Source organism: Peromyscus eremicus, chromosome 3, assembly GCF_949786415.1.
Source record: "Peromyscus eremicus chromosome 3, PerEre_H2_v1, whole genome shotgun sequence".
NCBI lineage: Eukaryota > Metazoa > Chordata > Mammalia > Rodentia > Cricetidae > Peromyscus > Peromyscus eremicus.
In genome coordinates, this window is record NC_081418.1 from 41,399,431 (window position 1) to 41,412,764 (window position 13,334).

A 13,334-nucleotide genomic window follows, 5' to 3' on the forward strand; every position below is an offset into this window, starting at 1 on the left:
GATGTGCTGCACATCTCCCCTGTTGCCCCTCCAGGGTCCTCTCTCGGCAGTTTTCTAGTGTGGTGACTGTCCTATACTTCAGGGTTACAGATCCCTGGCTCTGCCCACTTACAACAGTAGCACTCCCCACAATCATGTGACAAACTCTCTATCTCTTCTTTTGAAGTGTAGCTGAAGTTGGTCTTGAACTCATGATCCTCTTGTCTCAACCTCCCAGATGCTGGAATTATGGGTTCATACCACCATGTAAAAGGCCAGCTAGTGTGCATGTGCTCTCTTCATCTCTTTGTGTTCTCTCTCTCTGCGTGTGTGTGTGTGTGTGTGTGTGTGTGTGTGTGTGTGTGTATGTGTGCATGTGTGTGCATGTGTACCTGTAGCTGAAAGTTTTCCTGCGGTCCCACCTGGCCCACAATCAGGACAAATCTCTCTCACCTACCGGTCCCACAGCCACTCGGACCCAAATAAATACACACAGGCTAATACTATTTTTAAACTACGGCCATGGCAGACTTCTTGTTATCTAGTTGTTTTTTTGGGGGGGGCGGGGGTGGTTGGTTTGAGATAGGGTTTCTCTGTGTAGTTTTGATGCCTGTCCTGGATCTCACTCTATAGACCAGGCTGGCCTCCGGAGTGCTAGGATTAAAGGTGTGCGCCACCACCACCCAGCTAGTTCTTTTTTGTTTGTTTGTTTGTTTTTTATTTTTTGCTGAATGTCGTTTATTGAAGGAGGGAGGAGGTCTTTAAATACAGGCTTACAGCACAATGGGAGAACCCCGGAGGACAGAAGTTTGCTACCGATGTTTTACAATCTTGCATCTAAGCTGTTAAGCCCATTATGCAGGATACACAGACAAGGAACTTCCCTTAAGCATTCAGGAGGGTGGAACCCAGCAGGGAATTAGCATAGGGAGGATATCAAGGTCAAGGTCAGCAAGCAAGGCAACAGTTACCCAAATGGGGGCCAGGGCCCTACAGGTCCCTCTTTTACTAGAAAATGAGCTTCTGACTTAGGTTGCATGGGACATCAGCAGGTCACCTTACCCATCATGGAGACACCTGCCCAGGCCACACAGGCACTCTGTCTTAGGTTAATGAGTGCCCCCAGGAATTACCTGTCTCTGAATATTTATCATATAGGCTCAATCGTGTGTGAGCTGCAGAATTAACTGCTGCCAAAGATCTCAAAGTGGCGCTGGGCTTGCAATCTGTGTGTTCGACACAGAAAAGACCAACAGAAGTCCTAACCCACCCATAGCCAGTAGGCTAAAGGCAACTGAGCCATTCCCTTCCTTAGTGAGCCTTATTGCAAATTGGAGTCCTTGTAAGATGGTATCCCAAAAGCAAATGGATCTTGAGTTTATAAATTTATAATTTTCAAAGCCAATCGAATTGTATATAACTATTGAATTAAATTTATCATGCCCAATAGAATGAAAAATTAACTAACTGTGGTAGCTACTTTTGCTGCCAGGGTCTCCACTGTGCTAGCTGTAGTAACCAATTATGAAATGGTAATCCCAGAAACCCCAGCTAGTTCTTATATCTTAAATTAACCCATTTATATAAATCTATACTTTGTGATGTGGCTCATGGCTTACCAGTACCTTTACATCTTGCTTCTTCTGGTCACAGCTAGCAGCATCTCCTCTGCTCTGTCTTCTTCCTCTCTCTCTAGTTAGAATATCCTGCCTAACCTTATTCTGCCTCACCATTGGTCAAACAGCTTTATTTATCAACCAATCAGAGCAACACATTTTCACAGTATACAGAATGACATCACCCATCATGCACCTGCTGTGTAGCAGATGAAGTTGGTATTAGTCAAACACCTGATCTTCCTGCCTCTCTTTCCTGAGTGCTAGGATTTCAGACATGTGCACAGTTAGTTACTTTGTTTGTTTGTTTTTTCAGTGGTGGAGATTGAACACAGGGCCTTATTACAGACTAGACAGGTATTCCTATCGCTGAGCTATATTGCCAGTACCTCAGTCACCTTTAGAGATTGTCTTTCCTTCAGCTCACTCTTAACATGGTCACCTTGCTAATGAAGGGCAGACAGCAGCTCCTTAGGAACAGGTAGCAGCTGCATTTCTCTCAGACTTTGCTGAGTTACATGTTCTCTGAGGAAAAGGATACCCTGAATTCCTAAAATTAATACAGTAAATTAAAAAGTAATTTCTTTTTGGAGCTACAGATGAATGAATTGAGGCAGAAACATGTTGAAACCTTTCCTGGGCCTCTTATATTGGCATTCAGGTGGTAGCTTACAATAGGATGTGCTTCTCTACTTACTGCCTCGTGTTGCTAAGTTAGAGCTAGTTTGTTTTCACCCCAGCCTAACTGAGCATCACCACCCTGTGGGCCTCCCTCTTTATTTTTCCTGGATGAATTAATCATTATTGGTTTACCAAGTTTAGTATAAGTTTATTATTGCCACCTACAAAAATAATATTTTTCTTCATGTTTTTAATCTCTATAATTTTTCTAATTATATGTTCACATTAATTTTATAATATTCAAACATGACCTCTATATAATATATAAACATATAAAGACTTGGGGCTAGAGATGCAGCTTAGTTGTATGGACATGGTGATGCATCCCTGTAATCCCAGCTCTAAGGAGAGTGAGGTAAGAAGACCAGAAGTTCAGGGTCATCCTTCACTACATAGTGAGCTAGCTTGTGACCAGTCTGAGTCACTGGATTATATGAGACCCTGCCCCTCCCAAAAGAAAGGAGGGAGGGAAGGAGTTTGAGAAAGTCTTCTATACCCCCTCTAGTATGTAGTTAATCATTTCTTAATTCAGGTATGTCTCCATAGTTCTTCTAACTTAATTTCATTGATGCTGCTTCTAAATGATAATTAAAGTCAAGTCAAGAGTCTGGAGAGAGATGACTCAGCGGTTAAGAGCACTGCTTGTTCTTCCAGAGGTCCTGAGTTCAATTCCCAGCAACCACATGGTGGCTCACAACCATCTGTAATGAGATCTGGTGCCCTCTTCTGGTCTGCAGGTGTATATGCAGATAGAGCACTGTATACATAATAAATAAACAAACAAATAAATAAATAAAACTATACACATAAAATAATATTAAAAAAAAAGAGTGCTTGCTACTCCTACAGAAGACCAGAGTTTGCTTTTCAACACCTGTGTCGGAGAGCTCACAGTGGCTTGTAACTCCAGTTCCAGGATATCCAACACCCTCTTCAGGCTTTGTAGCAAGTGCCTTTACTCTCTGAGGCATCTTGCTGCTGGCCTCTTGCTTTTAATTTTTTTCATTTATTTATTTAAACATTTTTTTTTCATTTTACATACCAATCCTAGTTCCCCCGCCTTCCCTTTCTTTCTACCCCCCCCCCATCCACTCCTTAGAGAGGGTAAGGCCTTCCTTGGGGAGTCAACGAAGTCTGGCATACTAAGCTGAAGCAGGACCAAGCCCCTCCCCCCTGTGTCTAGGCTGAGCAAGGTATCCTTGGTATCCCTAGGGAATATGTTCCAAAAAGCCAGTTCATGCACCCGGGATAAGTCCTGGTCCCACTGCTAGGGGCTCCCCAAACAGATCTAGCCACATAACTGTCACCACATTCAGAGGGCCTAGTTCAGTCCCTGTTTTTAATTTTTTAGGTAGTCTCACTATGTATGTAACCCAAATTAGCCTGGAATTCTCTATGTAGCCCAGGCTATCCTCAGACTAGTCACTTTCCTGCCCCCTGAGTGCTAGGATAGGAAGTGTACCACAACACACTGAGAATTTTTGAATGTCATTTCTTAGTTTCCATTATAGTCATAGTTGTGCCAGATTTCCTTGACATGCCTTCAGCATTTCTTCCATGCCCAGACCATTGTTTTCTATTCTTACTGAAAATAATCGATTATAACTCATTAAATATTTTGATGCTTATTTTATCCTCAGTTTAGCCAAAATAAACCCCAAATGTGACTTCTGTGGCTTAATTTTTTAATTTTTAAAAATTTGTCTGCGTGTGTGTGTGTGTGTGTGTGTGTGTGTATGTGCTTGTGTCTATGTATGTGTGCACATAAGTGTGTGTGTGTACACATGTGTGCTGGAGGTCAACTTCAGATGTCTTCCTCAATCACGTTTCACCTTATTTTTTGAGGTAGAACCTGGAGCTCACTGATTGGGCTAGACTCGCTGGCTATGTGGCCAGCAAGCCTCAGAGTCGCTCCTCTCCCCACCTCCCAGTGCTGGAATAAGGCACACACCATTGGGGTTACAGGCACACTGCTCTGTGCCAGTTTTTTACATGTGTGCTGGGCATCCACACTCCAGTCCTCCCTGCATTTCACCTCATGAGACACATGAGTGTGTGTGTGTGTGTGTGTACACACACTTGTGCACATGTGTGTGGAAGCCAGAGAATGTCAGGCATTGTTTTCCTTAGGAGCCATCTACCTTGTATTTAGAAACAGGGTCTAGCCTGGTGCTCTCCAAGTAGGCAAGGTTAGCTGGTCAACAAGCTTTAGGGATCTTCTGTCTTCAGCTTTTTTGTTTGTGTGTTTGTTTTGTTTTACATGAAGGTTCTGGAGATCAAACTCAGGTCCTCAAGCTTGCAAAGCAAGCACTTTACTGAGTTATCTCCCGGCCTCTCTTTGCTCTGGCCCTTCCCTTTCATTCCTTACTTCTGGTACATGATGATCCACTCTTACCTTGTATGTTCCATAGCCTTGGAATCAGTCCTTTTTCAAAGGAACTCACGAGGGCTGCTTTCAGTGGGTCTTGGCACTAGTCAGAGACTGTTCCTGGATCTTCTTTTATTAATTTTGGAACAAGATTGTCCATTAATTCTAAGTGGATTTCTTTGTCCTGTTCTCTCCATCTTTACCTTTGGGAAGTTTGGTGACACATGTCAGATCATTTGATAACGTCCCATTCTTCTTGGATGGTCGGTTCTGGGGCGTTTTTGTTTTGTTTTGCTTTGTTTTCCCTGCTCTCCATTTCTCTTTATATTTTAGTTTGTAGTTTCTGTTCTGCTGTCTTTAAGTTGGCTGATGTGTCCTTGAAAGTGCCCAGCCTGGAAAGACTGTTGTAGGAATTCTCAGTACCTTATGTGGTTTTGTTTCTGGCATTTGTATTTGATTTGTTTTTATAGTTTCCATCTCTATCTGCTAAAATTCCCTGTTTGTGAATGCTGTGTATCTTTTTTTTATTAGCATAAACAGTTGTTATGTTTCTGTTTAATCATAGTTTATTTTCCTTTTTGAGACATTCTCACTTAAACCAAGCTACTCTTGAATGTACCATATAGCTACGGATGACCTTGAACTTCTAGTTCTCCTGCCTCTTCTCTTGAGTGCTGGGATTTGGACATGTGCTACCACACATGATTTCTATAGTGCTGAAAATCAAATCCAGCACTTCAGACACACTAGGCAAACACAGTACAAACCTTTGTTTTCACATCTTGAAAGTCTTTGAGTGATGACTGGTTTCCATTGGAGTTGTGAAGTGCCCGGGATTTCAACTGTTTTGTGCACTGTATAGGCTTCACATTTCTTCAGCAGTGGGCTGAAGACTAGAGGTTACTTAGGCTGATTATAGATTACTGAAGGGATTTCCCTAGTGTTTTCAGCTGCTTGAACACCGGTGTGCCACAGAGGGACTCTCCTCAGGGGCCTGCCCTAGACTGCTACCTTGTGTTTGGGTAGCCTTCTTGGTGAGGGCAAGTGAGAGTCTTGAATCTTGTGATCCAGGCAGTATTAGGCAGGCCTCTGTGAGGGCGGGCTTTCCTAGTGTCCCTGTTGCTTTCTGGAGCAGCCAAATCTTTCTTCTTTTAATTGGTAGGTGTGGAAGAAGATGTTTTCTTGTCTTTTGTGGAGAAAGAGAGAAGTAATAGATCTGTAGATTATAAATAGAGTATAGTCTGTCTCCACCCTGGGCTCGGGATGGTCTGTGTGGCCTTCCCAGTTTTGCTTATGTCTCCCCCATGAGCATTGGGTCTCTGCATGGCTCTCATGGCAGGCATGGTTTCTAAACTTCGGTTTCTTAAGACTTGTTTCCCATGAGAGACTAGTGTAGTGCCATCAGACCCCTGACTCTAGTTCTTGTGAGTACTGGGCAGGTATTCCTGGAAAGGAGCTTGCCTGTGAGTATGAAATCTTGTGTCTAGTTGGAGCAACACAAAATTCCAAATTATACACTTTCCTAAATTAACTTTGAATTAGAATTTTAGCTGATTTTTCTTCCCATGCTTTGCCAAAAATGAAACAAACCCAGTCTGTATCCAAATTGACCTCAGACTTTCAAGGATGACCTTGAATGTCTGGTTATCTTGCCTCTTACCCAGTTCTGAGATTCCAGGCCTGTGCCACTATGCTTGGTTTGGTAAGTTTCTGGGAATCCAACCCAGGGCTTCCTGCAAACACCCTACCAACTAAGCCACATCCCCAGCCCTACCTGGAACTCTCTTGCTTCCTGTATCCTAAACAGAAGTAGAACTGTGTGTCTGTGTTTTGATTAAAAAAAAAAAACAAAAAAAAAACCAAAAAACCCTTTTCTCTGATTCTCTGAAATTCTTAATTAAATCTTACTGGGAAAAGTATAGACTTTTACTGCAGCCAACTCCTCTACCCTGTGTTGAAAATACTGAAGAAATTCTATAAAGCACAACTTGAAAATATTGGCCTGGCTTAGTCTTGATGTATTGTATCATCAAAGACATAAACTTAGCCAAGAGTGGTGACACCAGCTTCTCTTGAGAAGTGGAAGTGGGGGAACTGCCTAGTTACATGAGACCTTGTCTCAAAACAAAACTCAGTCTCCAGCTGTTGTTTGTTACAGGCTTGTTTATCTCCTCGTTCTGTAACACAGGTGCTGATGGAAACTCTGGGTGCTCTGGGAGCACAATGCCGGTGGGCCGCCTGCAACATCTACTCCACGCTCAATGAAGTGGCCGCTGCTCTAGCAGAAAGTGGTAAGAGCTGATTTTTGGTCTGTCTTTGGCTAAGATAAGTTTCAAGAAGTTCCACTGTTTCAGTATAAATCTTTAAGAAAGGTTGACAGGATCCTGTTATTGATGCATTTGTTTTCTTCAGGGGCTCCTTTTGTCAATCATGATCTAGTTAATTCTGTTTTATAGTTGGCAAATAGCTACCTATGTCTAGTGCTCTGGTAATCACACTTCGGTTTGATTCACTAATAGGCCACCCGTGAGCACTGCTCACACTCAAGATCGTATATAATAGGGTTTCTGTACCCTGATAATAAGTTTCTCTGCCAATGCAATAAGCCAGATCAAGCCGAACTAAAAAAGTCAAAGAGCAGGTTTATTTGAGCAAAGCAACTCCCAGGTGAGTTCTCCAGCCCCAGAGATGGAGGCAGAAGTCACATGCCTGAGCTAAAGCAGGGAGCTTATATAGCCCACAGGTGAGGGGTGATGACGTGTCCCCATCCAGCTGGGTTTGTGCCCAAGTATGGTCAAAGCTGGAATGTTTGGGCAGGGACTTGGGCTGCTGGCAACTTCAGGGGAGGATCTACCTTAGCCTCCAAGAATGCTGAACTGGGCTTTTTGATGCCTTCCCTTTATTCAGAGGTTCTCTGAGAGGGCGAGGTTTGGAGAGAGACAGTAATGGGGCTTTCTGGATCAAGCAGGAGTGAGCTGGAGATTCCAGCCAAACAGTATGTAATGCTCGAGCCATAGTTTGTGGCCCTGCAGGTTTTCTAGCACGTGGCTCACCCTGATTTAATGTTCAGCATGTCTGCTTCAGCAGTAAAGAGGACTTGGCCTGGGAGGTTAATTGATCACAATATCCACTAATGCCTGAAGGACAGAAATAGAGATATTTAGATTCTGTCAGCTTTCTGTCTTCCCTGTGTGTAGCAATATACATAGATCTGGGTATCAAAACTGCTTCTGAGCTCTTGGGAGACTCCAAGAAAGCCCTACAGAATATACTTATCTCTCCTTTTGCTAACACTCTTGGCATTTCATTAGTTCTTTCATTTATTTATAAAATTGTACTGCTTGTATATAATAGAAAATTATATAAATATTAAATGTATATACAGTGAATTGCACATAGACATTCATTTTTTCTTTTTTTGGCAAATGATTATTAGCTCTAATCTTGAAAATTATTAAGGACGAGCCTTAATAATCTTCTTCCCAGGGGCCCAGAATGAAGCTATGAATGGCGAGAATTATTTTCAGGAAAAGAATCTATGTACACCGAGCTCTCAGTCCATCTACTTTATTCCTCTGGGATAAATCCTATCTACACAGCTTCAGTTCTGTTCTTGTGCCTGATTTCTCTCTACCTTTATCTGCTGTCCCCTCTAAGTTCTATCTTAATTCTCTCATCTTAGTTCTGCCCCATCTTGGTCTTTCTCAACTCGTTCTTACCCATCTTGTTCTTACCCATCTGGCTCTTCCTCATCTTCCATCTCATTCTTCTAGTTCTCCATCTAGTTCCCCAGTCAAAATCCTCTCCAGTCCAAATCCTCAAAAATCCTTCCAAGTCTCTGAGGTTTACAGCTATATACTCATGCAATAGCAGTGCTCTAGCCAAAGCAAGGTCACCCAGCTTGAATTTTTATTTTTTGGGGTTTTTTCAAGACAGGGTTTCTCTGTGTAGTTTTGGTGTCTATCCTGGATCTTACTCTGTAGACCAGGCTGGCCTCGAACCCACAGAGATCCGCCTGGCTCTGCCTCCCGAGTGCTGGGATTAAAGGTATGCGCCACCACTGCCCAGCCCTGCCAGGCTTGAATTCTTACAAGGTCATAAAGGCAGTTAAGAATTTTCCTCAGACAGTGGCTGTCAGGCTTTCTTTTACAGCCCAAAAAGGGAGTGGTAAAGGAGGAGGTCAACTGAGAACTAATGATCGGTTAGTATATCAAAAAGGGAATTTATATGCTTAATCTACATTCCTAGAAGTGGTTAGGTAAGAAGTTAGGAGTCTATAATGTTAGTAAGGCTGAATCTTAGTTTAAATTGCACAAGAAGTAAAGCTATTCACATGACTTAGGAGACAGGCATTGTTTCCATAACCTTAGTTCAGGAGATCATTTGGCCTTGGATGCTTGATAGGTATATTAGATAAATACACTGTTAGGAGTTCTTGGAAACACACATAGCACACAAGAAAATCATTGTAGAAATCGGCTAATATATATACAAAAGCTAAAATATCACCAAGACTTCTTAAGCCATGGCTTGACCTTCGGAAAGGTCCTTGACCTTTCCAAGTAGTAGCTTTTGTGATAGTAGCTGGATTCCATTACATTTTCCTGTGGCTTGCAGCACTCTAAAAGGTAATGAGAAATACCTTTGCTCTCAGAATGTTATTTGTGGTAAAGAAGTTAGCATACTTACATAAATGATAATAAAAAGACTCATTTGACAAAATGCCTCAACTGCTTATAAACCCATATTCAAGACCAGGCATGACATATTCCTATCATCCCAGATATTAGGAAGGTTGGAACCAAAAGATCATAGTTCAGAACCTGCCTGGGAAACTTAGTAAAATCTTGTCTCAAAAAAAAAAAAAAAGAAAGTTGGGGATCATGGCTCACATCTGCAATCCAGCCCTTAGAAGGCTGAGGCATGAGAATGACCACAAGTTTGAGGATGGCCTGAACTCCATGGTGAGATGTTGTCTCAAAACTACCTAAGTGAATAAATAATAAATGAATGAATAACTAAAGCTAGGGATGAAGTTCAATGGTAAGAGCACTTGCTTAGTGTACTCTGTGATTCCTAGCTTCATTCCCCAATGCTGCAAAAATAAATAAATCTATGTTCGGTGATACATAAATACATAAATGATGGCTTTTAAAAAGTTCTCATTCATTTGGTTCTCACCCAGCTAAGTTAAGCAGCTTGCGTAACAGACATTCTACTTCATTAGGCTATGGTGTGGAACAAGCACTTTAGTAGATAAAGTATGAGAGTTTCCAGTGAGCACGTGGAATAACTAAGAAGAAGAACAGTGGATTTGGGAGATGAAGAGATGGACAGCTGACTCTGGATCAAGTGCTGATTTCTGGTTTCTTCTTTTCCCTGGTAGTCCTATTTTTAGCAGCTCTTCATTCTTACTGCTTGTCCTTTCTGAGCCAAGAAGAACAGACTAGCCACTACAGGAAAAGGAATGGATAAGGGGACTTGAGGGCAGTGTTAACCAGTGAAGGAAGTTAATCCTAAGAATATAGCAAAATGAGAAAGTGAGGAATTGGTAGAAATTGGCACTTTCTTGGTAAAATTTGGGGACTGGCCCTTTCATAGCCTTTAATGGCTTCTCTTTGTTCCTTTTATTGTTTTTAGGATTTCCTGTCTTTGCCTGGAAAGGAGAGTCAGAGGATGACTTTTGGTGGTGCATCGACAGATGTGTGAATGTGGAGGGCTGGCAGCCAAACATGGTGGGTCAGATTTCTGTTAATGCAGCTCCTAAGGGCAGGGTGATGGTGGAAAAGACTGACTTGGGTAGGGATTTCCCATAAGAAGGAAGGAAAGTGGACTCATTTCTGTCTGATATACCTGGGTTTCCAGCAAAATTCAGTGGATCTGCTTAGGATACCTGTAGTACTAAACTTCTTATAACTGCAGCGTCTTGATTAGCTCAGTGTGGTGGTGTGCATCTGTAATCCCAACATTCAGGAAGCTGAGACAGGCAGATCGTGAGTTTGAGGCCAGCCTGGAAGCATTCACATTTATAAGTAACATGAAAATGCTACCCAAGATTCACACATGACTGACTAAATGCAGAAGTAATGCATTTCTGTCCCCTACTGCTGTTCACGGTTGCTGCAGTAACAGTCACCATCAACACCAGCAAACAAATACACAGGAAGGCAGACGCCTCGGGGCTCCTGAGGAGGCACTTAGCATTCTTGGGAATCTACACACTGAGTTTTTAATATGCTTGGAGCACTTCCAAGTACAGATTTCTTCTCTTTATTTTGTAAAAGATGACAGGAAGTTTAGGGGTTTTCCTTTCTACTTCATTTTTTGTTTCATTGTTTAAAAGATCCAGTCTGAGGGGCTGTGGCTATAGCTCGGTGGTAGAGCTTTTGCCTGACATGCACAAAGCCCTAGGTTTAGTCCCCAGCTCTGAAGAAAGAAAGAAAAGAAAAGAAATTAAATGTAGGGCTTGGGTATAGCGCCCTGGTTTAACATGCTCGAAGCCCTGGATCTACACTGTTTAAATACACACACACACACACACACACACACACACACACACACGCACACGCACACGCACACGCACACGCACACGCACGCACGCGCACACACACACTAATTCTTGAAGACTGAAAACACAACATTCATAGAGAAAGAAAAAGGCATAAAAATATGATACATTTCCTGCTTTACCAACATTTCTGCATTATTAAGAAATTAGAGAATCAGCTTTAAAAAAGAAAAAAGGAAGGAAAGAAAGGAAGGAAGGAGGGAGAGAGAGAGAGAGAGGGGATCCCTTGCTGCTGACGGCTGAAAACTAGGTGCCCCCCCCAAGCAGCTTCCACTGAAGCCTGTGGTCCAGGTCACATGGCAAATGCTGGCTTGAGGAGGGGGGGATGCTGGTGGTTCCAAGGTGAGTCAGCGCATCTAGCAATTCTAGGTGACAAGGAGGGAGTCTGACTGACAGACAGCAAGGAAGATAGGGGCGGGGCACATGTCTCTTGGGAATAAAACTAATTTTATAGTCATGAACACAGAGAGGCTGTGGCTTTGTACGCAGAGAGCTTTTACAGTCTGTGGAGCCAACACAGCTGCTAGAAAAGTTAGTAAAGACAGGTACAAGGATCAAAATAGTTGTCGCCTCAGAAAATAGGACACATATCTTTGGCCAAGACCAGTGCCTTTCCTTACATTTCAGCCTCAGGAAAAGGAAGACTATCTGAGGTCAGGAACTTTCTGCAGTAGGACAGTACAGGGAATTTATAGGCTGCAGTCATTAAATAAATACTAATAACAGCAACTCCTGCCTGTGCTGGATGCTTTGTTTAAAGGGGAAAGTAGGTGCTGGGATGTAGTTCAGTTGGCAGAGTATTTGTCTGGCGTGTATGAAGCCCTGGATTTGATCCTCAGCACTGTGTAAGCCAGGTGTGGTGATGGGTGTCTATAATCCCAACAGGAGTGTCAGGCTGAGGAGATGGTTCACTGGGTAAAGGCTTGCTGCCCAGCATGAGGGGCTGAGTTAGGGACCAGCACCCATGTAAAAGCCAGGTATGGTAGGAGGCATTCGTTAGCACAGCCCCACTAGGTCTTGGTGATCAGCCAGTCTCGATACATAAATAAAGGGGAAAGTAAATGAGCATAATGGGACATAGTCCACAGAGTTGCCAGTTCCTTGGGTTTTTGTCTATTCTTTCTTGTGGCTGGGGATCAGAGGCAGCAAGTGAAAACCTCACGGAATCCATGCATACAGAACAGCAGAGAGAAACTCTTTAGTTTCTTTTGTATGGGAAGAGTTGGGGCGGAGATGTATGCTTACATATGCATGTGTGTACACATGTTGTGGAGGCCAGAAGACAACCTCAGCTGTCATTGCACAGGAGCTTTCACCTTGTTTTTTAAGACAAGATCTCCCGCTGGGACCAGGGCTCCACAGTTAGACTAGGCTGGTCCCATCCCTGCCTCCCCAGGGCTGGCGGCTTTTCTGCACTGCCATGCCTGGCTTTTTATGTGGCTGCTGGGGTTAAACTCAGGTCCTCATGTCGGTAAGGCAAGCACTTCATTAAATCATCTCCCCAGCCTTTTGGGGTAGGGGTGGGGGCAACACTGAGATTGAAACTGGGGCTCTCTCCCTTGACCTTGGCCCCTCTTTGGGTTCTTTGGGTACATTGGTTCTTAGGGGTTCTATTTATAGTGTGTAGCCAGGCTAAGAGTTCCAATAGAGTCCTGCCTTGGTCCCTACCCTCCAGCAAGAGTTGATAAAATAGATTAATAGTAGGAGCAGAAGCAAAAGATCAGATGATAGATGTGGGGTTGGGTGTTTTGTTTTTCCTGGGATTCAGTATGGCGCTTTTTATTCTTGGAGTGCTGATATCCTGGAAGTTTAAAAAGAATGCATGCCAGCAGAGGATGACTGAAGTCTGTGGAGACCTTCCAGGACAGGTGTCACAATTTAGAAAAGTCCAGAAGGGCTCAAGTGCCACTGCCTTGTGCCTGATTTATAATTCATAAATCTTCCCCTGCTGATGGAAGCTCTTGTGGGCACAGCATTGTATTTATCTTTAATCCCAACCTGAAATAGTGATGAGCTGTTCAGAAGCATGCTTGTACACCTACATGCTGCACGGTTCCCTGGTTATTTTTAATTTGGCTTATACAGCGTGTGAGGTTGAGCTAGGCAAAACCCTCCAGTGCTG

General features: G+C 43.1%; 1 protein-coding gene across 3 annotated transcripts in view; it reads left to right on the forward strand.

Moving 5' to 3' along the window:
- The window catches only part of Ahcyl2 (adenosylhomocysteinase like 2), a 168,938-nt gene that overhangs the window by 122,387 nt on the left and 33,217 nt on the right, over positions 1-13,334 (forward strand). For all 3 annotated transcript variants that reach the window (XM_059257494.1, XM_059257496.1, XM_059257495.1), the window contains exons 5-6: positions 6,833-6,935; positions 10,285-10,379. In XM_059257494.1, coding sequence (XP_059113477.1) covers positions 6,833-6,935; positions 10,285-10,379 — 198 coding nt within the window. The remainder of the gene's footprint in view (positions 1-6,832; positions 6,936-10,284; positions 10,380-13,334) is intronic.